The sequence below is a fragment of the Ceratosolen solmsi genome, unplaced genomic scaffold, assembly GCF_000503995.2.
Source record: "Ceratosolen solmsi marchali unplaced genomic scaffold, CerSol_1.0 scaffold35, whole genome shotgun sequence".
In the NCBI taxonomy this organism is placed as follows: domain Eukaryota; kingdom Metazoa; phylum Arthropoda; class Insecta; order Hymenoptera; family Agaonidae; genus Ceratosolen; species Ceratosolen solmsi.
Genome location: NW_011948423.1, coordinates 3,224,969 through 3,247,173, shown reverse-complemented (window position 1 = coordinate 3,247,173; position 22,205 = coordinate 3,224,969). Strand labels below are relative to the sequence as shown.

Here is a 22,205-nt window from a genome sequence, read left to right as displayed (position 1 = left end):
TATCGTCGACTTCTTCCATTCCCCCGAACCAGGATCGCCCGTACATCGACGAAATACTCCAACGGGGTCAGTATTCCCCGGGATGTACTCCCGGACTTCTCGTCTCAGCTTCTCAACCATCGATTAAAAATCACTTCAGAATGCGCGCTAATGCGTGGTGAGAAGGACGGCCGCGATTATTAATTCGCTGCTGATCCGCCTCTTCTTAACCCGGGTGCGCGATTGTTGTCGTCTGATTAGGTCTCCTGGTGCCGAGTGTCTCCTCGTTCCCAACGATGCCAGCAGCGAGGCACGATTACGCATGTTAACAGAGACGCCGTAACGTCTGCTGGGATTGCGTCCTCGAATCCTCGTGCCGCCAACAACACTCGGCAACGAGCTCCCATAGTCGCCTTAAGAAAATAGTCCCCGACCGCAGGACCAAGGATGAAGCCACTCCGTCGCAGTACATAACTTAAACGGCAGCCGGACTTGCGGTGCGTGCGCAGAGGAGGGTCGGGAAGCGGCGGGGCGCGCATCATCCGAGTGTGAATTCCGGGGCAGGAACGTCGCCCACGGACAAAACGCTGATACGCGTATCATTGTTGCCGCTCGCGCGCACTTACATCACCCGGGCATATATCAACGGGGGCCGCCGCCACCGCCACCGCCACCATCACGCTCAACCTCGTCGTCGCGGGCCTTTATGCCGCGGGCATAAATAAGGGGCCGTTTCTTTGTGCGCCCGACTTCCGTGTGTCTTGTCCCCCGGGGTTATTGGCTGCGATCGTCGGCCTTTTTCTGCCCTCCACCGCGCCCCTCGCGACTCCTGGTGCCAATTCCCTTTACGGAATCTCGCGCGTGCGAATGTCAATTACGAGACGACGCGACAGACAGATAGAGAGAGTGAGAGAGAGAGAGAGAGAGAGAGAGAGGATGGATTTTGGGATAAAGGCCGCTCTGAGCGTGGAAGGCGTTTGAAATTTTCTGGGCCAATCGAACGCGGTCGAGGCGCCTCGCGACTCGCGCGGATTTGCGATGTATTTCGTTTCTTTCTTCCCGTCCATCTTTTGTTTTCTTTTATTATCATTATTATTATTATTATTATTATTATGCTTTTTATATTCTTATTTCTTTATTTTTAATGTAGAGTATACGATAATACTGTCGGCAATGACAGCGCGTGAGTGCCGAGGTAACGGCCGCGCAAATGACACGGAGGGTCTGGGCATTGAAAAAGCTCTGTTATAATGAAATCACACGCTTGAACGCGCCCATACCGAAATACTAGAATGCCCCGGGAAAATTAAATTAGGCCCCTGAATTTAATGCAAATTATTCCCTATTGCAATGAATAAATATGAATAATTTGCTGAGAAATTTGGCTCGGACGAGATCACAGCCAAAGCTAATAAGAAATCAATATGAGTAACAATCTTATCCTACGGAACGTCCCTTCAACGTGATAATCACTGAAAAAGGATCACGCATCAATAAGCGCACAAATGCAAACACGCACAATGGCAAAGCATAGCAAACTGTCTCCTCATACGTTGACATCTGTATTAGCGCGATTAGATACAGAGCCCTGCTTGAATAAGAGGGGAAGGAATAGAGAAGCACACAGATTGACACAGAAAAATAGAGAGAGAGAGAGAGAGAGAGTTAGAGTTAGAGTTAGAGAAGGAGAAGGACGCACTCTGCCCATTGTAGTCACAAAGATCGCGCGTGAAATGCATCCGCGCGCTGACATCCTCAAATAGGTAAGCACTAGACCCTATAATAATACACATGGCCGAGCTGGCCATTATACATCCCCGCTAATGTACGTCTCGTGAATATTATTCCTTCCTCTCTTTTGCTTTTAATCGAGTTCATTTACAGACACACACACACACACACACACACACACAGAGAGAGAGAGAGAGAGAGAGAGACACACACACACACACACAGACACAAACACGAGCGCGCGCGCGCGTATGCGCCCATTATTCACCGTACGTACAATGTACATAAAGAGTCATTGTCCGGGTCGGCGGCTTAGCTCGGCTGGAATCGCACGTACGGAATGCAGAAACGCGTGGAAACGTCAGTGCGAGTGTTGTTTGTCTGTCATTTCGGCGAGTTCACTAATCCGTGAGCGGAGCCGGGGATGCCGAGTCTTTGTGGCGGCGTCAGGAGTCAACCGCCCCGTATGCGGAGTCAAGTCATTCAAGTCAGTCAGTCAGTCAGTCAGTCATTCAATGCTCTACGTTTAAGGATAATCGGGACTTCGTGATTTCGTTGTAGCTCCGACACCTTGCTGGTGACGCGCACGCACTCGTGCCCACTTACACGAACGTAATGTGCGCGCGCACCTCATAATTCAGCCTCTGGCAGCTAGTTTCTCGCTCGTTTTATGCTTGATTTTTGTGTGGCGCGATCGCTGCCCGCCCCGGCATTTTCGTATTGCCATGTAATTGAAGATGCCGGTTAGCCAACAGCCTGTCGTTTCTCATTTTCGAGCTTCCGCGAGGACAAAATCCAAATATCAAGTATTTTATGTGTAACAAATGGCCTAAAATTTTTATAGCGGATCACGTGATTGATGAGCCTACTGGTTTTCAGCGGCTCTTCCCGTTATCGGCAACAAAAAAAAAAAAAGAAAAAAAAATAAACGTCATTCGCCTATATACAAGATACTAACTATCAGCAAAATAATTTTAATGTAAAAGTCGTAATTAATGATGCTAAATTAAAAATTGTATGAAGATGTTAGGCGATCTAAAAATTACATATATTCAGCGATAGGTCGATTTCATGGGAAATTGAAAATCCAATCTAAGCCTTGATTTACTTTAATTTTATAATTTCTCGTATATAAATAATGACCTGTAATCTTTTTTTTTTTTTTTTTTGAGTTGAAGTATATATACTCAAGCAATTTCGCAATGTATAGATACAAGTATTTCCTGCTTACTTAGCCAATTATATATCCAAGTATACTCTTATATAATGACGAAATGCTCCGTCAACGTAACCAATGACATTCGAATAAACTTGTTCTGACCTTTTAACCTGCAATAATGGTGCTTTAAGTTCTTGTAATTTTAAGATTTTTGAATATCAAACGTACTAGTGAAAATATAAAAAAAACCTCATATCAACTATCACGTATTTGCAAATATGTTTCTCATGTTATTGAAATATCATAATAATTTTTTTTAAACATAAACTTCTTTCAAAACGATTTATTTCAACAGTTCACTTATTTGAGTTATCCTAGAACTAAAGTTTTAAGTGTACTCTCGATTATCCTTGTACTCTGGATACTTTACTCCGCTTATAAAAATACATAAATAAATAAATAAATAAATAAATAGAACGATAGGTAAAACGCTTAATCGAAAGTAATGAAATATTATTTTTCTTGCTCAATTCGATTATAATCCATCATTCGGCTTAATGTACAATTTCTTATAATAGAAGAATATCAATAGCCGTCCAAACAAAAAAAAAACTAAAAGGTGACTAATACACTTTGGTTATTGCGTAATGTTTCCTCACAGAATCTTTTTGTGCCCATGTATTTAAAAAGGCTCGATACGCGAAACTTTTAGTAACATTTTTCTTCCTCGTAAAACGCGTCGTTGTGCGAAGAGTAACGATTCGTTTTATACACGCATACAATGTTAAAAGCTCGCATATAAGTAAAGAGATAGAGTAAGTGAGCGAGCTAGTGAGCGAGCGAGCGAATGCTCCTTAACTTGGGGGATGATTCAGGCTGCTAAAGAAGGGTGCGATCTCGCTAGTGTATAAGGGTCCCTCTCCCTCCCTCTCTCTCTCTCTCTCTCTCTCTCTCTCTCTCTCTCTCTCTCTCTGATTCCTTTTAACTCACTCGGTCTCACTCGCACGCTTTTCGTTTCTTTCAATCCCCCTCTCGGCAAGCGTGACTCGATTCCGAGCATAGGTCTGACACACAGAGAGACACAGAGCAAACCGAGCGAGTCGAAAAAAGAAAGAGAGAGAGAGAGAGAGAGAGAGAGAGAGAGAGAGAGAGAGACAGTGAATGAGTAAGTGAGTGAGTGAGTGAGAAGCTGCTGCAAGCAGGACGGCTCCTTCCCTGCCGGGCTGTTCAGTTTCCAATTTGGATGGCGCGCGACAGGATGTCTTCTCGTTTCGGAGCTCGCGCGTAACAGTAGCGGTGCGTTAGTAAGGAACCGTAACGTCGCCGAGGATGTCCATGTATCACCCGAGTGTCGCGCCTCTCAACGCCGCGTTGTTCTGGAGCCTCGCGGCCTTCGGCAAACTCAACAGCGGTGGCGGCTGCGGAGGCGGAGGTGGTGGCGGCAGCATCGAGGCTGCCTACGAAGGTACGTCAGACACTTCCCGTAGTGTCGGGGGAGGGAAGGACGCGGGAGTTGACAAAGAGCCGCAATAATACGCAAAAACATCGAGTCCCGCGCTCCTCGCGGTATTTACGAGGGGCAACCCGACAATATACACCTATGCCTCGGCGTGCGTGGACGTGGCGTTATCCGGGATTCGACCGTGCGAGCAAAGGCACCGACCGACTTTACGACCAGTAGAGATCCACTCATCCGCTCCCCCCCCTCCCCCCCCCCCCCCCCCCCCCCAGCCCCCACCCCCTCCGATCACCCATCCTCACCCATATAACCTTTATAACTTTGAAAATCTGACATCTATATAAGAGCTGCGCGGTTATGGGCAATCGCAGCGGTGGGCGCGTGCTCCGCGGGCCCTAAAACATGCGCCGGGAGGAGATGCGCTGGGCCCCGGCATGAGCGGCTGCTGGGTTATCCCGTGGCGCGACAACACCGTGGAGCGCCGCTGGGCGCCTCCGTATCCTGCGCTGTACCAGCAAGTTGGCGCGGGCGGGTGGGGAGAAAAATGCGAGAGCCCGCGCTATTTCTGGCCGATCGCTCGCTCGCATCGATCCTCGCAATCACGTGGGAGAGTCCCCGCGAGATAAAGAGGCCGAGGGCGCCTTCGCGGTCGTGTAGAGCCCGCTGTCCCGGCGGAAATAGTCCCGCGTGTTTATTGCAATCGCGAGGGCCCCTATAAAGTAAAATTAGCGGTGCCCTAGTAGGTGGGTGGTAGTAGTAATAGGGGCAGGGGGAGGGGGAGATCGACCAATTTCAGCTTTAGTATTATCCTGAGCGTTGAGCGAGTTATCTTTGTTGGGCCTTATTATTATAATGTCATTGGCGTCGACAGTGGGACAGTCGAAGCGTGAAGTCGTCGAGGTGACGACGGTCCTGGAATTTACCGTAGCGCTGACATTTAAGAGGGCATGTTGGGCCAAAAATATTATATCGAATAGCTATCGTTTGACCGATCGTTAGTTTAAATAGTTTTTCAACGGAACTCTCTTCTGGGCAAATTTGTTAATAGGTGAGCTTTGGTGCGTTGGTCGGTCCGGAATTTCATGAGAATGAGAATACGCGATAATGAGGGACGGACATTATCGATAGGAGGCCGCCAAGTGATGCCAAGTGACGCCACACACATCGTTCTAGCCGATGCCGTTATTATGGAAGTCTTTGACTAATCTGGCGAAAGTATGATTTTTCAAGTAAGCGTATCGTTTGAGTCGAGTGACAACCAAAAGAAAAACAGAAAAACAAAACTCACTGATCCGAGCATAGCTGATTTTAATCGTCCTGCCGTCTTCGGCTTTCTTATTTATTCCATTCACGGCCAGCATACTATATCCCACCTAATTTCTAACGCAACAATAATATTATTTTAATGCTTTTTCTCTCGCCGAAAATTACTGGCACCATATGATAATAAACCTGCTGAGAGAGTAAAGAGTGGACGTTCCGTTCCAGTCGTACCATAAAGTACTCGGAGCTTATACGCTCAGGACTACATTGTGTAAGATGTCGTACTCGATCCGATAAGAAATACCAACTTGTCGGTGTTGGAGCGCAGCGTCGAGCTCGTGTCGTCGTACATTCGCAGCTCTTGATTCACGTACAATGCAGCATGGGTCGGGAATTATTCGCACACCAGCCATCTTCGCCAATGTCGAAGTAGGAGGTTTCTATTAGAAGGCCATAGTGTCACAATGTAATCTGCCGGATCATCCAGGAATATACGGATTTCGCGGCAAATCGCCGCCAGTTGATTGTAATTTACAAGACCCCAATGCGCTCTTCCCCTCTCGCACGACCCCCTCCCCACCCCACCCCACCCGCCCAACTCATCCTCGCCTTATATGCAAACACATCCTTATGCGCATCGTCGCAGATAAGGTGTGGCACCGTTACAGGGAACCGCTCGCCTTATCTGCTCGGCGATTTATCGGAATCGGATCTCCTGCCGGTCAATTAGGCTCACGCACCACCTTCATCCCGATAATAACAATTACCAGGGCGATCTCGTCGTTGTCCCGGGCCTTTTCCCCCTTCTTCCCTCATCGCCCCGACCACCGATAAAGACCCGGTAACTGCTCGTGGAGGCTCCACAGCGTGGGTGCGCCAATTTTAATTAATATACGAGACTGGGGTCAGGTCCGTTTAATTAGCCCTGGCTCGCATTCCGCGGCGTAATATCACAATCATAACGATGGCTAGGAAACGCCGCTGTCCAGGCACAGAAAACGTCCTCACGCTTCAGCGGTATCAAAGAAACTCGTGGCGCCGAGTCTATGGCTATGCGACCGGGCCGTCGTTTGTCCAAAGCTCGCGTCCGACGCACAATCATCCCTCCCAATCGTCATCGTCATTCTCCCACGAACTAATTGCTCTGAGAGTGAGCGGTTGGTCGGCTGTTGGCCGTCTCTCATTCACTCTCTCTCTCTCTCTCTCTCTCTCTCTCTCTCTCTCTCTATTTCGTTGCAGTTGTTGCCATGGCTTTCTTTGGCGGTATCTTTCATTATTCCGTAATTATTCTCTCGCTTCCTGCACCTTCCCACTTTGTCTCTTTATGTCTCTGTCGACTTGTCCCACATGTTATCCCCCTCCCCGCAGCTACCATCGCCAAACCATCCGCCCGCTCTCCCGGTCCCTAGTCTCATACGGCCGATACCTGTCTCATACGATGGCGGCCAACGTATTCACATACGGGCATTATTTATTTAAGCGTATTTATTATCAGTGCCCCGGTAAATACGCGGTAGCCACGTATTTATTAGCGAGATAAAGCCCCGGGATTCGCTCTCGCTACTTATAGCCGAGCTATTCCTTTTGCGCCAACCGTCCAATTATCCGCGCTGCACGCACGCACGCCAAAACCCAAATAAACTACGGAATAACGAAGCGGCAGTTGTTGCGTCGGCTGGGCGGGCAGCACGGAGGGGCAGTGAAGGCTCGGGAGTAAAAGTTAAAATGACGAGCCGAAAAAATGATAATGTAATAAGCTACGGTCGGAGCTCACGCGCGCCTCCTCCACAGACACGGCGAGAGAGAATGGGAGAGGGACTCGGTCCACTTCATAAAGTAGCGCGAGACCGAAGGAGGCTCCGCGCGAAAAGTACCGCGCGTATTTATCTTTCTTATCCACTGCTGTCTCTCTCCCTTTCTCAATCTCTCACTCTCTCACTCTCTCACTCTCTCACTCTCTCACTCTGTCTCTCTTCACCTCGCCATCTCCCTCTATGTCTCGGGAATTGGCGTCTCGCGGGCCGCAACCTTGTTTCAGGCCAGAAACACGAGAGAGGGAATATCGCAGCTATTCCCCGCTCCTCCCGCGTCCCTCAGCCCATGTTTATGCGGCGATTTTTACGGTAAAGAGCGGCTCGTCGACATCGACGCGCGGGAGAGACGCCCGCAGTCCCGGTGTCTGCCGAGGCAGCGAGAGGCGTCTTTATAGCGCCGGCGAGTAAGATATTGCCGAGCCCTCGACGTGTTTATGAATATTGGCACGGCCGCTGCCGCCGCGTATAATGCCGGGAGAGGAGGGACGGACCCCGAGACCGAGAAGGACCTGGAGGCGCTCATCAGGGCTCGAGGGGAACAGCAGCAGCAGCAGCAGCAGCAGCAGCAGCAGCAGCAGCAGCAGCAACAGCAACAGCAACAGCAGCGGTGGCGGCGGCAACAGTAACGCCAGGCAGACCCCGGGCCGGAGCGATGATATATATAAGGGATTTGTCTCGGAGCGGCAGCGCGTCATACGTCACGACGCGAATATTAACCCGTGATACAGGCCATTCATTCACTTAATTACAAGGAGCCGTGATTTAAGGCTGGCGACCGAGTCCCCCCACTGCCGTCAAGAGGGGATTTTCTCGCGAAGAGGGCCGCGCGCGTCTTCTCTAGCCTCCCACGGTCGAATGACGAAGGGGCGGACGGAGGACTGGCAAACGGATTGGAATTCCTATATGAAGGACCTCCTACGCCGGTTGATGCGCTCACGCGTGACGCTGCACATCGCCCAAAGGAAAGATTGCCCGGGTATCTTTTTTACCGGGAACTGTTCTGCTTAACCGCCCCACGATGTGCCGACGACGGAGCTCTTTGATAGCGCGCTGAGCGTACCGGGGACGACCGACCCTCGGACAACGACAGCTCCAAAGCTCCGGATCAAAGATCGAGGCCTGGTTAGAAGTAGAATTACAAGGTTCGCGTGACGAGATAATGATTTTCAGGTTTGGGAAAAGTGGCTCGCGCGACTCGACACCTCCACGACGTCCAGGCATTACCAAATGCGTTCGACGATGTCAGTCTGGCCGTGGCCCGATTCAAATAATTCATGCTCGAGTTGGAGTGAAGCGCGCCTCGCGATTTCTCCGATTAATGCATTACAGCTGCCGACGCCAATCAATCTTACCGACTATTTTAGTATTGCCAAAGTATTGCCATTGGTTCTGTCATTAACGTCTTTTCGCGAATTTCGCTAATACGAATTCTCAATCGCAATGACAATCGCTCGTTACCGGCTATACGCCAACTTCGCTCTATATAAATAGATGAGGATCGTAAGAAGTTTAATATTTGATTTGATATACCGCCTGGCAGATTTCCATGTGACTGCTCCGACACTCGCCCTTCTCACTGGAATGACTGCTTCCGTTAAAACGTAGGCTCGGGCCGACAGGGACAGCAAAGAGATAGGAAAATTGCTGTTGCCGTTTCTGCGCTGCACTTAGTGGTAAAAAAAAAAAAACATCGTCCCTCGGAATGCCTCTATCGTGCGTGATCTGCCAATTGCATATTTTCTAATTGTCTTAAGGGGCCTTAATGCAGTCGGTGGCGTGGCCGTTTAACGAGCAAAGTGCATATAATCCAGCATGAAAGCCGTAATGCGCAATGCGCAAACTCTGATGCTCGAGGTATCGCGGTAACGTGGCCCATAAAACAATGATAACTAAAATGTCCTCCTGATGCGTAAAGAAAAGTAAGCAGCATCGAGGATCGATTAAATAAATCTAACGGACGGTGAGGCGGTCACACGCATCGTCGTAAAAATCAATCATCCGCCGTTGTTTTCCCCGAGGGCGCGATTGGCCGGAGTCGCATTTTCGCGCGTTGGGCCGCAGGTGAGCTACGGCTCGATTTTATACGAGCGATCGAGCTCTCCGTACTCTTCCTTCACTCTTACCTCTGAGAAGTTCAACGAGCGAGGTGGGAAACTACTGGGGCATCTACGGCTGTAAATGCGAATTAAGGGTGAGCGAGGGGCGGGGGTCGCTGCTATCCGACGAAAAAGAAGAAAACGGATGATGTCGATGCGTCGTCCTGAAAAGAAGGAAAAAAACATAGTGGAGAAGGAGAAAGTAGGTAGGGGCAGAGTTAAGAGGAACACACAGAGAGAGAGAGAGAGAGAGAGAGAGAGAGAGAGAGAGAGAGAGAGAGAGAATAGGGAAAACACGGAAGAAGGTGCGTAAGCCGTAAATCGTGGATGGCGATGGCGAGAGCTCGAGGATATCGAGGATCGCAGCGCAGCCTCTGACGAGATGAACGAACGCTCGCTCACGGCGAACGAAGATGGGAAATTAAATAGAGAAATAGATCCCCTTATACCGGCTGGCGCTCGCTCCGGTATGCATGAAAGGAGCCCCCGCGTTCCTTCGCCAAACTAAGGGCATAGTCCTTACTTAGCCGCCCCACGTCCTTACGTCCTTAACTACCGAACTTATGCTACGGCGGCTGACTTAACTGGCAAGCATCTTGTTTTCATGGCCTTTCCCTTTTCTCTTGCAAGGCGCCGACTAATCCCCGGCATCTCTGGCGGCCTACCCGAGACGCTGCGCTCTTGGATATCCTCTAATTTTCCAAATTATTATATTATTTCGCGATATTACGCGGTTCCAGCCAGCCCTTCGACGGCGAAATCGTCGCCTCTTATTACTGTGGGTGAGGTTCGCTACTTACGCCCACTCGAATTCCAATAATCGCGAGGATACGTGGCGTTCGAGGAGGAAAATCGGTAGGAAGCGACTAATGCCTTCTTTTGTCGGTGCTTCCTTCTTCCTGCTCCCACATCAATTATTACCTCTCCACTGTGATAACGCCGAATCTTTTATGCTGACAAGCGGATCTTAATCGAATTTCAATGCAAATGAAATGGCTTTTTCTTCGGCTTGGACTTTTCAATTTACACCCAAGGGCTATTCAACGTCATTAGACATACTTTCAACGCAAATACAATAAACTTGAGTATTAGCATACATTCAATGGTCTTGCGCGTACACACCTCACTCTCTCTCTCTCTCTCTCTCTCTCTCTCTCTCTCTCCATTTCTATATATATATATATATATATATATACGTATGCACGCGTAGTGCATGCAGAGTATTAGTAACATCTGTTGTACCAGGATGGCTTAACACAATTCTGAATTCGAGTGACTTTATGTGTCGTTGAAAGCTTAAGGCGAATAGACGTATTTTTGCAAGTTAATAGCTATTAAATAATAATAAAGTTCGTGTTGATGTTTCCACGTGTATGGTAGAGAACTTTCTTTCAATCGATCAAAGTACCACGGCATTGGTAAAAGTTTTCACCCCTTTCATCGTGATTATAAAGCAACAATAAAGATTAAGCCTGAGTTACGAGAGCAAGTAAATTTCTGAAGTCATTATATAAATCGCAGTGCTGGCCACGCTTAAGCTCGGTAATTGTTAAGAATGCTACCTCTATTGTTTTCTCTGGCTTAAGTTATTAATAAAACGTTCGCCGAAGTCGTGGCATTCACCCTCGTGACTATTACACTCGGTACTCGACAATGCCTATAATCCCTTATATATACCACGCAACATCCATAAAACTTTAATCTTGCCCTACTAGATTATTCGAAAAAGCGGCTACTCACGCTGCTCTGCTAAAGTTGCGAGAAAAATTTCGCGCCACTGGATTCCGCTATGATGCTCATAGGAATGCGTTTAAATTATCCTTATTACAAATATACACAGTTGTAAGAGGTTGAAAAAGAGTACTTAAGCGAACGATATTTTACGGCCTCTCGAGCTTACGAGACAGAAGAAAACCTTTTTATGAAGTATGATGCGTTTCTTTCAAGAATATCTAATTATTGAAACGTCAAGAAAAATTGTATTCTCCACCATATCCCAACACCCCATGGATTCTCGAAAAAGACAAGTGTATTTTATATATATAATATATATGTGTGTGTGCGCGCGCGCGTGTATATACATATATATATATATATATATATATATATATATATAGATAGATAGATATATAGATATCTACCAAACATAACGCTCAGAAGGAAAACTTGTTTGATCTAATAATTTTAAAGAGATGTATAATATCGTCGTGTTATTAGTATGATTAACTAATATAAGATAATAAATAAGACAATGACTTAAATGAAATTATTATCAGCAGACAGAATGGAAGTATAAATAAAGCATCCATGAGTGATTAGCGCTTTTGAATATTGAAACTTATGAGCCTCATGGAGTATTGTCATTGGAGTATTACAAGATTGACAATCCTTTATGATGAATTACTGACAGCTCGACGAGACGATTTCGCATAAATAATTCCTAGAAATTACAACAATTGTATCGTACAATTAATTTAATATGTGAAAAGTTTATGTCCACGATTCGATTGAAATTATACATATTTTTTTGCTCATTGGCGTGCATAACCAATACGTCACGTTGCCGTCTAATCTGTTGTGGATTGATTATATTTAGAGAAATCTTGATCGATACATACGACATTCTCTAAATATGGAAATTAAACTAAGGGTTTGATTCGAAAACCTAGATAATGTAGTGTTTTCCAAAAAGGTAAAGCCGGATGGATCTCTCTTCATATTAATCGTCAACGACTCGTCGAAGACGAACGATTGCTTCATATACATAATGTGCAAATTTATCGCTTATATACTTAAAATAGGACAATCTAATTTTATTTGCTCTTTTTAAATATTAAAAATTTGGCAATTTAAGTATGAATGATTAAGGCTAATAATAAATATCGATATTTGCTACTGCAGTCGCATTATAATATTTTCGAGATCGTAAATGAGCAAAAATCAGAAGCCCATGATTTAAAGACATGATTTAAAAAAGATTTCGTAATAATTAAATACTTTGGAAATTAAATAAAACGTAGGTGTGCCATTATGATCAATTGTATAATTCTCAGGTGAAACTTTAACCCTACTTTAATTTAATTTTGCGTGGGTTAATTTTGCCTCTCTTTTATCGCCTATAAAGCTCGGAAATATTAGAATGAAAATTCGCCAGACAAAATACTCACGAACATATGATACAATTAATTTTTTCAACCACGTTCGCACAGACTTGAAAATATTTTTACGTCTTTTTTTATTCTTCAAGTTCTCCAATCTCATTCTCTCCAATCCATAATGCGCTAATTCGCATAATGAAAGAATATTCGCGGGCATTACAAAATGAATACCTTAATAAGCATATAATCGATATATGTCCCGCGATTAATAATGTTTCTGCTTATGCACCGGCATAACGAGCCCATTATGCGAAAATCAATGCTACGGAGTTCAATATGATTATTGATAAGATATGGTGTGTGGCGAATCGGACAAGACTTGCGAGCGGAATGTTGCGCGTTAAAATATTCGCTCGCGGGACCAATCGCAAAAAATGTCCTCAATCTCCATCATTAGTCGCTCTTGTGGCAATATCGCGCATAGCCGCTCATTTTACCGGGAGTAGGCAAGGCCGTTAAAAGCGAGGAAAGCGAGTGTCAGGCGGGGTAACGATTAAAAGTAACGGAAAAGCGGGAGGACGCGCGCCATAACTCAGGCAATCGGAAGACGACAGTTGTGGTTAAATGCCTGACGCTTAAATGTCCGACAGCCGCCGGTGCGTGCGAAGGGGCGCCCCCCCCCGCCTCCCAAATCCCCTCTCTCTCTCTCTCTCTCTCTCTCTCTCTCTCTCTCTCTCTCTCTCTTACTCTCGCTATTTCGTATGCGCCGCAACTCTTTCGGCCACAGGATTTTCTCTCCCCAGTTCGGAGCCGCAAGTGAGAGAGAGAGAGAGATAGAGGGGGAGGGAGGAGAGAAAGAAAGAAAGAAAGAGAGAGAGAGAGAGAGAGAGAGAGAGAAAGTCCCGACTTCGCTCCCGCTGGTTATTTAATTAAAACCGGATTATACGAAAGTTTAATCCCCCCCCCCCCTGCCCCACCGCCATCGCCATCGCCACCGCCTCCACCTCCACCTCCACCTCCACCTCCTCATCCTCGCCCTCATCCTCCTCCTCCTCCTCTTCGTACTACTCCTGGTCTGTCTACTACTGATTCACCCTCTCATTTTTCATCACAATGTTCGTCATCAGCATCATAGCCGTTATCATAGTCGTTATCATTGTCGTTATCGTTGTCATTGTCATGGCGGCGCTCCTTCTTGAGATTCGCACTGTAAACAGACAGTCACTAAATTTCCAGGCAGTTATACTTTCTTATCGAAATCAGTCTAGCAGCACTCGAGGATTATGCCTTCGTACATAATCATGGGACGCTATAGCGCCGTAGTACTTGATAACAAACGCTAAGCTCGCCATGAAATGTTGCAATAAACGTAACTGCACGAAGATTATCGGGGTGAAGTCTCTATTTTAGATATAAACAATGCGAAACGAATTGAAACGATTGGCTATGAATATTATTTTGTAATATGAAATTTCATATGCAACATTTGTAATATATAATGATGTATTATCCATTACGATCAAATGCAGGCACTTTTTTACAAAAATCTTCCTATATCGACATAACGTGTTGCCCATCAAAAGTACTTTTCCGAAACTCTTGTCTTTCTCATTAGGCTTGATCACGTATCATTATCCATGACCGATTGCAACACCTTTCGACTCTATAATTTATTTTCGAATTGCAGTTACAATCTCATATTACATCCTTTACCGAGTCATTCGCTAACTTTATTAATAATTGAGTCATTAATGTATATTAAAATAATTTTTATTAACGAGAGCACGTATAATGTCTATTAAATTATATGTGTAGAGCTTATGAGAATTAATGTGCCGAAATATTATTATGTTTAAATAAAATATTGCACGCCATTTCGGCTACAGGGGCAAGAATAAATGTTACAAGTAAAAAAGTCGGATTGTGTGACTGAAAATTAAATTTGAAAATTTGAAGTATGTTTCATGTATAAGACTGCGTTTTGGCAATCAGAAAGAATTTTTAGATTTTGATACAAAAAAAAAAAAAAAAAAAATTCATCCAATCGCTCGTAAGAAATTATTAGAAAACCTAAGCATTTGAAGAGTAAATAAAATGTAAAAAAAAAAAAAAAAAATTTTCCACAAACGTATGAATATTAAATATATGCACGCACATACGTGCACATAATTCTCGATGATTTTTCATTTCATATTGTATTATTTATATTCTTGATAAAGTCGTTGTTTATTAAGATCGGTATGTAAATTACGATTCAAGAATTCGATCGATTACATTTGTAAATACATTGTTAGTAATGTCTTGGAGATATCATAAATTTTCTCGACTATCTTTCTTCTTCCTTAATAAAGTAACGAACCCTACCTCATCCTCTATGCATAATTTGTCGTAATTTTTAAATAATATAATTTGAAAAATCGTACTGATAATAATGGCCAATTATTACTCGACGCGATAAGTTTTGCTGTATTCTCTTGGCTTCGCGCTTCTTTAATATCCGACTTATAAATGCTCCTTGCAAATGAAAAACAAAGACCAAAAGCAAAAAACAAATGATTTATATTTAACTAGTAATCACCACGAGGGATATAATAATTAATCTTGTAATCAGAAATAATACTGGCTATCGACGCATCAGAATGGTATTATTTTAAGGTAGGGAGAGAGAGAGAGATAGGCATAAGAATAAAATTACGAAAAAAAGTATGGCTTGTAATTTGTGTATGTATTATTGCGCGCGCAAACATTAACGCTGCGCGTGTATTTTCGATTGGCGAATAATCCGCGAAAAACAACATACCACGAGCAGCCGATTGCGATAAAAAACCTTATCTCGACCAGCGAAAGAAATACGAGTGTCAGACGGGAATGAGAAAAGTACGAAGAAAAAAAAAAGGAACAGAGCGAGAGAAGGAGTGGAACACGAGTCGGTCGTCAATATTAGAGTTAATTGCTTTATTCGGATTAAAGTCGAGACATAAATATGGCCAGGGGCGCGGGTAATTGCCGAAAGTCCATCTCGCGGTTTCTTGGCCACCTCCCGCACCTTGCCTTACCCACCCCTCCCCAATCCCGCGGCAATTCCCACCCCCTCGATCATTCCACCGCGGCCACCGACCACCTCCACAACATCGTCTTTCGAAGACGGGCCCGAACGGTATACTGGGCCTTCCTTATTCGTCCTTGGCGTTTCCTCGTTTTTCCACGCTTCACGAACGCCGTATTAAACTTATGCGCGCTCACGGACAATAATAATAATAATACACAGTGGCGCATCGAAATGCGCATCCGTGAAATAATAATCGTTATAATAGGGGAAATTAATTAAGGCTTGATGGATCACAAAGGCAAAAGTGTTGAGTGTGGAAGGTAGAGAGAGATAGAGAGAGAGAGAGAGAGAGTGTGAGAGAGAGTGAGAGTGAGAGAGAGTGAGAGAGAGAGTGAGAGGGAGTGAGAGAGAGAGAGAGAGAGAGAGCGAGAGATAGGGAGAGGCGAGTGCACCGAAAGCCTCGGTAACACGCCTCGGTTGCTCCCGGCTCGTCGATTCCCGATTCTCGAGGCGGCCACGACCGACGCCACCCTTCCTCTCCACGCGCACGTTGATGTTCTCTATTAAATCAAAGAGGTATTCAGATGTCGAGCGATGCGCCAGGAATCCAAATCGCGGCACCCACCCCATAAGCTTTCGCGCAACTCCGCAATGCCCAATGCATCGGCGCTCGCTCCTATCCTGCTACGCCAACGGGCTGACGTCCTTTTATTACCCAATCCTTACCCTCCAATGAATTTGAAAAATATCGATGAAAATCGACAATGAGCCTTACGACTAATTGACTTTTCAAACTTTTCCACTTTGGCCGGATTCGCGCGACCCACAGTGCTCGACCAATCCACGATGTCCAAACAATTATAATATATTCATACTTACTTAAGTAATCAACGTCGGCCAGTAATTTAAATTAATACTTAGGTAACGCGCGCGCTCGTGCAGACGTAATGTACACGTCACGCGATTTTACGGGGAACAATAGGATGTTCAAGGCGCGCCGTACATAGCCAATAATTATTATTAGACGCGTCGATCACACGTAAAGAGCCGTTCATTCGTCCTCGCGCGCCACTATTTCACGAAATTCACAATACCACCATCGTGTGGAATAGTCGTGCCATTGGGTGTCTCTGAAAAAAACTCTATTTATTATTAGCGCAAACGCGTTTTATCTCCAACGACCGTTTCGGGCGTCGATAAGGAGCGCGCGCGTACGTTGTACACCCGTGGGCGTTAATAGGCGTGTAATGAAGAAATTGAGGAGTTGCCGCGAGGTCGGATAAGGTCCGTATTGTCGTATCCGTTATCGTCGTCGCGTGGGCATAGCACGCGACGTGACACCGTCGCCCCCCCCCCATCCTCTCCATCCTCTCCCCCTTACCCAACCGCCGTCCCTCGTTCGCACGTCCTCGCGCACTCATCGGGACGAAATAAAGTAGCCACCCGCGAGGATTGCCCCGTCACCCCCGCCCGGGCTTATCGGCCCGTTATATCAACCGGAGTAGCTGTTTAAGTATCGAGATACCCCGCAGCCGCTCTTCTTTTTTAATTAAAATGGAAAGAGGCAGCGGGGACGGCGGCATATACCGCGGGTATTACGCGTCGGTCTATCTTCCGCGCGCGAGGATAGACGTACGAATGGCCGCACTTTTTTCCCTCCTTTTTCACCGACGCTTTCCCAGAACGCGATGACGTTGCGCCCGCAGCCTAGGAGGGGTCCGACCGTATAAATGATAGGGCCGTTATGGCCTTCGTGGCGTAGATAGCCCGCGAAACTGCGTCCGTTCGGCCCCGGGGAGGAGGAACGAGATAAAAAAAGATAAAGAGCTCGGGGCTTAGCCACCTGCTTCGTCTTACTGCTCGCGTTGGCCTCCGCTCTTGGCATCTCTCTTTAATTGCGCGAATAAACGAGCGAGTCGGGAGAAAAGAAATGGCAGTCTCTAACCGTAAACGGCCACTCTGATTCTTATTATTGGAGGATTACTTACTGCCTATCCCCGGCACATGGCCATTTCTCCTCTCGCCCACCAAACTATATATCCATACTATGTATGCGAAGTAAAATGAAGAGCAAGGAGTTTGGAAAAGTGCCACGGGGAGAGAAACGTGGGAATATCAAGGCTCATCCCCGATATTATTCTTTAGTTCAAGTCCTTTTTTTTTCCCTCCATCATCATAATCATCGTCATCGTCATGATCATGATCATGATCATTATTATATTCAATGTTATCGTCAATGTTTGTTTTTTATGTTGTCAAACATTTTTCCACCCCCTTGCCATAGACTAAAATGTTTTCACACGCATGCGACACGCATACACACGCACGCACGCACGCACGCACGCACACACACACACACACACACTCACCCTCTCTATCTCTATCTCTATACACATATATCTTGGACGATTTGCTTATTAGAAACGTCGAGCGTCGTTTTAGGATCTTTATCGAACGAATAATGCCTCGGGGAAATTTCCTCGGGCTCGCATGTATCGAAACACTCCTCTTCCGTCCTTCCTTCCTTCTTTACTTCCTTCCTTCTTTTCTTTCTTCCTTTCCGCCTCCTCCTTCTTTCTTTCATTCGCTCATTCTACGAGCGGTCCTTAGCTGCAAGGCCAAAGGGAACATCGAGTGGAGTGGCGTGCGCGAGCTCACATAAATTTGCGAGGGCACTTAATTGAAAGGGGAAAGAATAGTCGTAGAATGAGAGGGACGGTGAAAGTCCCTTACCCCCTGGGTCCCCGTCGACCGACGCTCGACTTCTATAGCCCGAGGACAAAGAAGTTCCTCCCGCTACTCGGATAAAGCTGGCCGCGTGCGTGCCGCGCGGAAGAAGACGCGGATATGTTAAACGGCTAGGGAATGCCGCAAATAAACGAAGTAGGTGGGAGAAGAATAGTAGCCGGGCATCTCACTCCTGCCCGACGACGAATCGACCTCTAAGAGCCGTGCGAGTCGTTTTTACGATTCCCTGCCTCCGCTCGCCCCTCGGCCCCGGCCCGCTTCGCCAGGCTATACCTCAACCAGGCTCAATCGGCATCCAAAGTCGCTGACTCGCGAGGCTTCTCACGAGACGCGACCTTCATCGCCTTTCACCCGCGCCCTGGACCACCGCCCACTAATGCCGAGATACATCTTGCCAGAGATGTTGGGGCCGAGAGTTGGACAGATTACCCGTCACACTCGTCGAGTCTCGTCGAGCTTTGTCTCGGGACTGGATAGGACGGTCTCGCACGTTGAGCGAGGATTATCCGCGGGACGTACCCGGGCGATCGTAACGACGCGCCCTGCGCGGATAATAAGTCGAGGCCATAACGCGCGCGTCCTAATCGATAACGAGAGCGGACTCTGTTCGACTCTGTTTGTATAAACAAAAGCGAACAGCGTCGGAGCGCGGGGACGGAGTGACGTTGCGAAAATTTTTATTTCAACGCATTTTTAACGGACGGCCCTCGTACGTGTCTAATGATAAATTATGCATGCCGCGATAAAATAATTATTACAAAAATGGCCGGGCATAAAAAAATTTATTCCCCATTGCTTTTGTCAAATGTAACATAGTGATGGGCTGGACGTGCTGTATTTGCAATATCGCTATAAAGATTTAAATCGTCGTTAATTTATAAGCAATAATCGTGCTGGAAATAATGCGTAATTTTACAAATGCCAACACTAGTAGGCGTGTGAAAATATGAAAAAGAAATATGGATGATCGATGACCAACGAACAAACAGACAAATAAAAAAAAATGCAAAAAGAATTTGTTTTAATTAATTTTTTCATTTTTATGAATCGTTATTAGTTTTACATAACGTTTTATCGTACTCATTCGTTAAAAATTGGCTGCAATGTTACTCCCATAATAAAAATTACTAGCAAAGCTCGTTTTTATAAAAAATGGAGTATTTGTTTAAACAATTCGGTAAAGGAATATTCATTGAATAATTTTGATTTTACCTTCAACTCTCGAGTTCTAGCTATGTGAAAAGAGTCATTAAACCATCTGTGTTAGTGCATACCTGCCTCTACAATAACAAAATGAGTCGTAAAATAATCTCTGTAATACTCCAGACAAAATCTACTTCTCCTAACGCTCTTGTAGCATGGAAAATCACATGTCTAATACAGAGAAGCGCCGTCCCGAAAAATCTCACGTGATAAATTTAATTAAAAAAATAATAATAATAATAATAATAAAAAATGAAAATAAAACTGATTTTTTAATCAAAAGTGCATCGGTCCATATCAATGATTTCATCACGTGCGCAGCCCAATGACAAAAAGACCCAAAGCTATTTCAACATTAATGTATTTAACTAACAGTCGGAGTGACGTATATAATGTTAGCTACACTTTTTATTCGGTGATTGAAAATTTGCACGTTTCGGGGGAGTAAAAAATTGAAAGCGATCAATTATTTTGTAAAAGAGAGTTGAAGAAACCGAATAACGACACTTTAAAGAATCTGCCGGTGATTTTCTATCAAATTCTAAAATAAAGGCCCAAGAGCACATCGTGAATGGACGATAAGTTAGTCGGGTGCGAAGAAACGTTAAATCACGCTGGTCGACTTTGAATGGAAAAGTCCCTGCTTATTCTCTCCCCCGTCTCCGCTCAACCCCTCGCCCGTTCCCATGGCCCTCAATCACACGATACGTACAAAAAAAAAAAAAAAAATCGTAATTACCATCGAGTGTTGAAAATCGAAGGAGAGACTCGTAGCCTTACACGAAACCAAATTTACGCTCCTTCAACCTATCTTATTGCCCTTCCTACGTCTCCCTCCCACGGCTAATGTGAGAGAAGGGATACAAGGAACGATGAGAGGCACGAGGAGGCGATGTCGATGGGGAAGGAGTACCACGTACGTGGCCGCTGCCTGTAAAAATAGTCAGGAGGTTGAGAGGGAGGATAATACGCATAATACGCGAGGATTTCCGGTGTTTTGTGCCGACCGACGATGCATCTTCCGTACTGTCGACACGACCGACGCCAGAGATGTGTTCGCGCGAGCGAGCACTTTCCCTTGAAAAAAACAAAACAGATAAACAAAAAAAAAAAAAAAAAAAAAACAATCAAACAAACAAACAAACGATTGGCCGATCCTCGCTGGAAGCACTCCAATACTCCTCGCTCGTCTCCCTCGCCTATTACACATACGCGTCTCGTCAAAGGAAATTACACGAACTTCTTGCCTTACCGTTTCTTTCCTTTTCCGCCTCCTCTCTGCACCCCTATTTTCAAAACAAACCCGGATGGCCAAACGAATGCGCGAGCTTCGGGAATGGGCTTCGAGACCCGGAGGCAAATGACTGAGGATAACCTCGACCCTCTATCTCCATCTCCCCCCCCCCCTCAGCACTACCCCGTACCCCTACCCCACATCCAACCCACCCAAACAAAACCATCACCACCCACCCCAAGGCCTGTGATAACGGGCACGGGGTCGCACACGCATGGGAATGCATTAATGACATTGGGCGATCGACGCTTGGCCTTGCAGGAAAGAAGAAATTCTCGGCTGACCCGACCTGCTGCCCAGTCTGCGGTGTGACAGTGAGGCCCCAGGAGCTAGAGCAGCATTTCCTCCAGGAGCTCGACCGGCTCTTCAAGCTCTCCTCGGCCTCGTCGCGGCCAAGGCCCTCGAGGTCCGGATTGCCAGCGAGTGCCCCGGAGCACGGCCACGGCCAGTTGCTGCACACGCCCTCGGCGGCCGACGGGACACCAATAGGCAGATGGGAGACCTACAAGCGGATCAAGGCCAACAGACAAGTGAGTGCAGCCGCCCGCCGCCCGCCGCCCGTCCGTCGTCCGTCCGACATTCGTCCGTCGCCACCAATCTCCCGGCCCTCGAGCTTCGAAGTCGGTGACGTGACGCGCCCCGCGGGCCCCGAGGACGCTTCCCGCCCTCGCTTTTACAAGTCTCCCTCGTCCCACAACCATCCTTGCTATTTCAATGCAATGAATTGCCTTGGACTCGGCAGCTTCTGTATTAAATACCTTTTATAGTCGTTAGGTCCGAGTGTCATAGGCTTCGCCTCCACGTGCAAATGCTTCTCTCCTACCAACGAGCATTTTACAATCGTTTCGCGCTCCAATGTCGGTCACACCTCTCTCCGTTATCCTGCGGCCCATTATCTCGATAAATTTATCGATTAACGCGAGTCGATAAGCTCGGAGGGCGGAGGGCGGAGAGCGATGCAGACTGACGATCGATAATGTCTTTTAGTGGTTATTTATACCTCTGTACTCGACGAGTTTGCTCATAGCCGAAATTTCTCCTCCTCTCCACGGAACTTCATCTTTGACCCGATTAACCACTACGATATTACGTGGAATATGTTTAATGTATCGAAGATATCGAAGCTTACGCGCGATTATTAATACAGTAAAGTCGCTTTCTCAGAGACTTAAGGGTACGAGATTGTGAATTGAAAGTGTTGTCGCTTAAATATAATCATAAACATCGACGACCTTGTTTCTTTCATCAATTATTTACATACAAATACGCGCGCCCAGCAACCATCGGCGACCATTTAGTCTACGCGCGAATG

The 22,205-nt window shown here is 46.1% G+C and overlaps 1 protein-coding gene across 1 annotated transcript in view; it reads left to right on the top strand.

The window, feature by feature from the left end:
• The window catches only part of LOC105362159 (E3 ubiquitin-protein ligase Rnf220), a 132,606-nt gene that overhangs the window by 106,162 nt on the left and 4,239 nt on the right, over positions 1 to 22,205 (top strand). Inside the window, exon 4 of the mRNA XM_011499512.1 lies at positions 21,155 to 21,423. Coding sequence (XP_011497814.1) covers positions 21,155 to 21,423 — 269 coding nt within the window. The remainder of the gene's footprint in view (positions 1 to 21,154; positions 21,424 to 22,205) is intronic.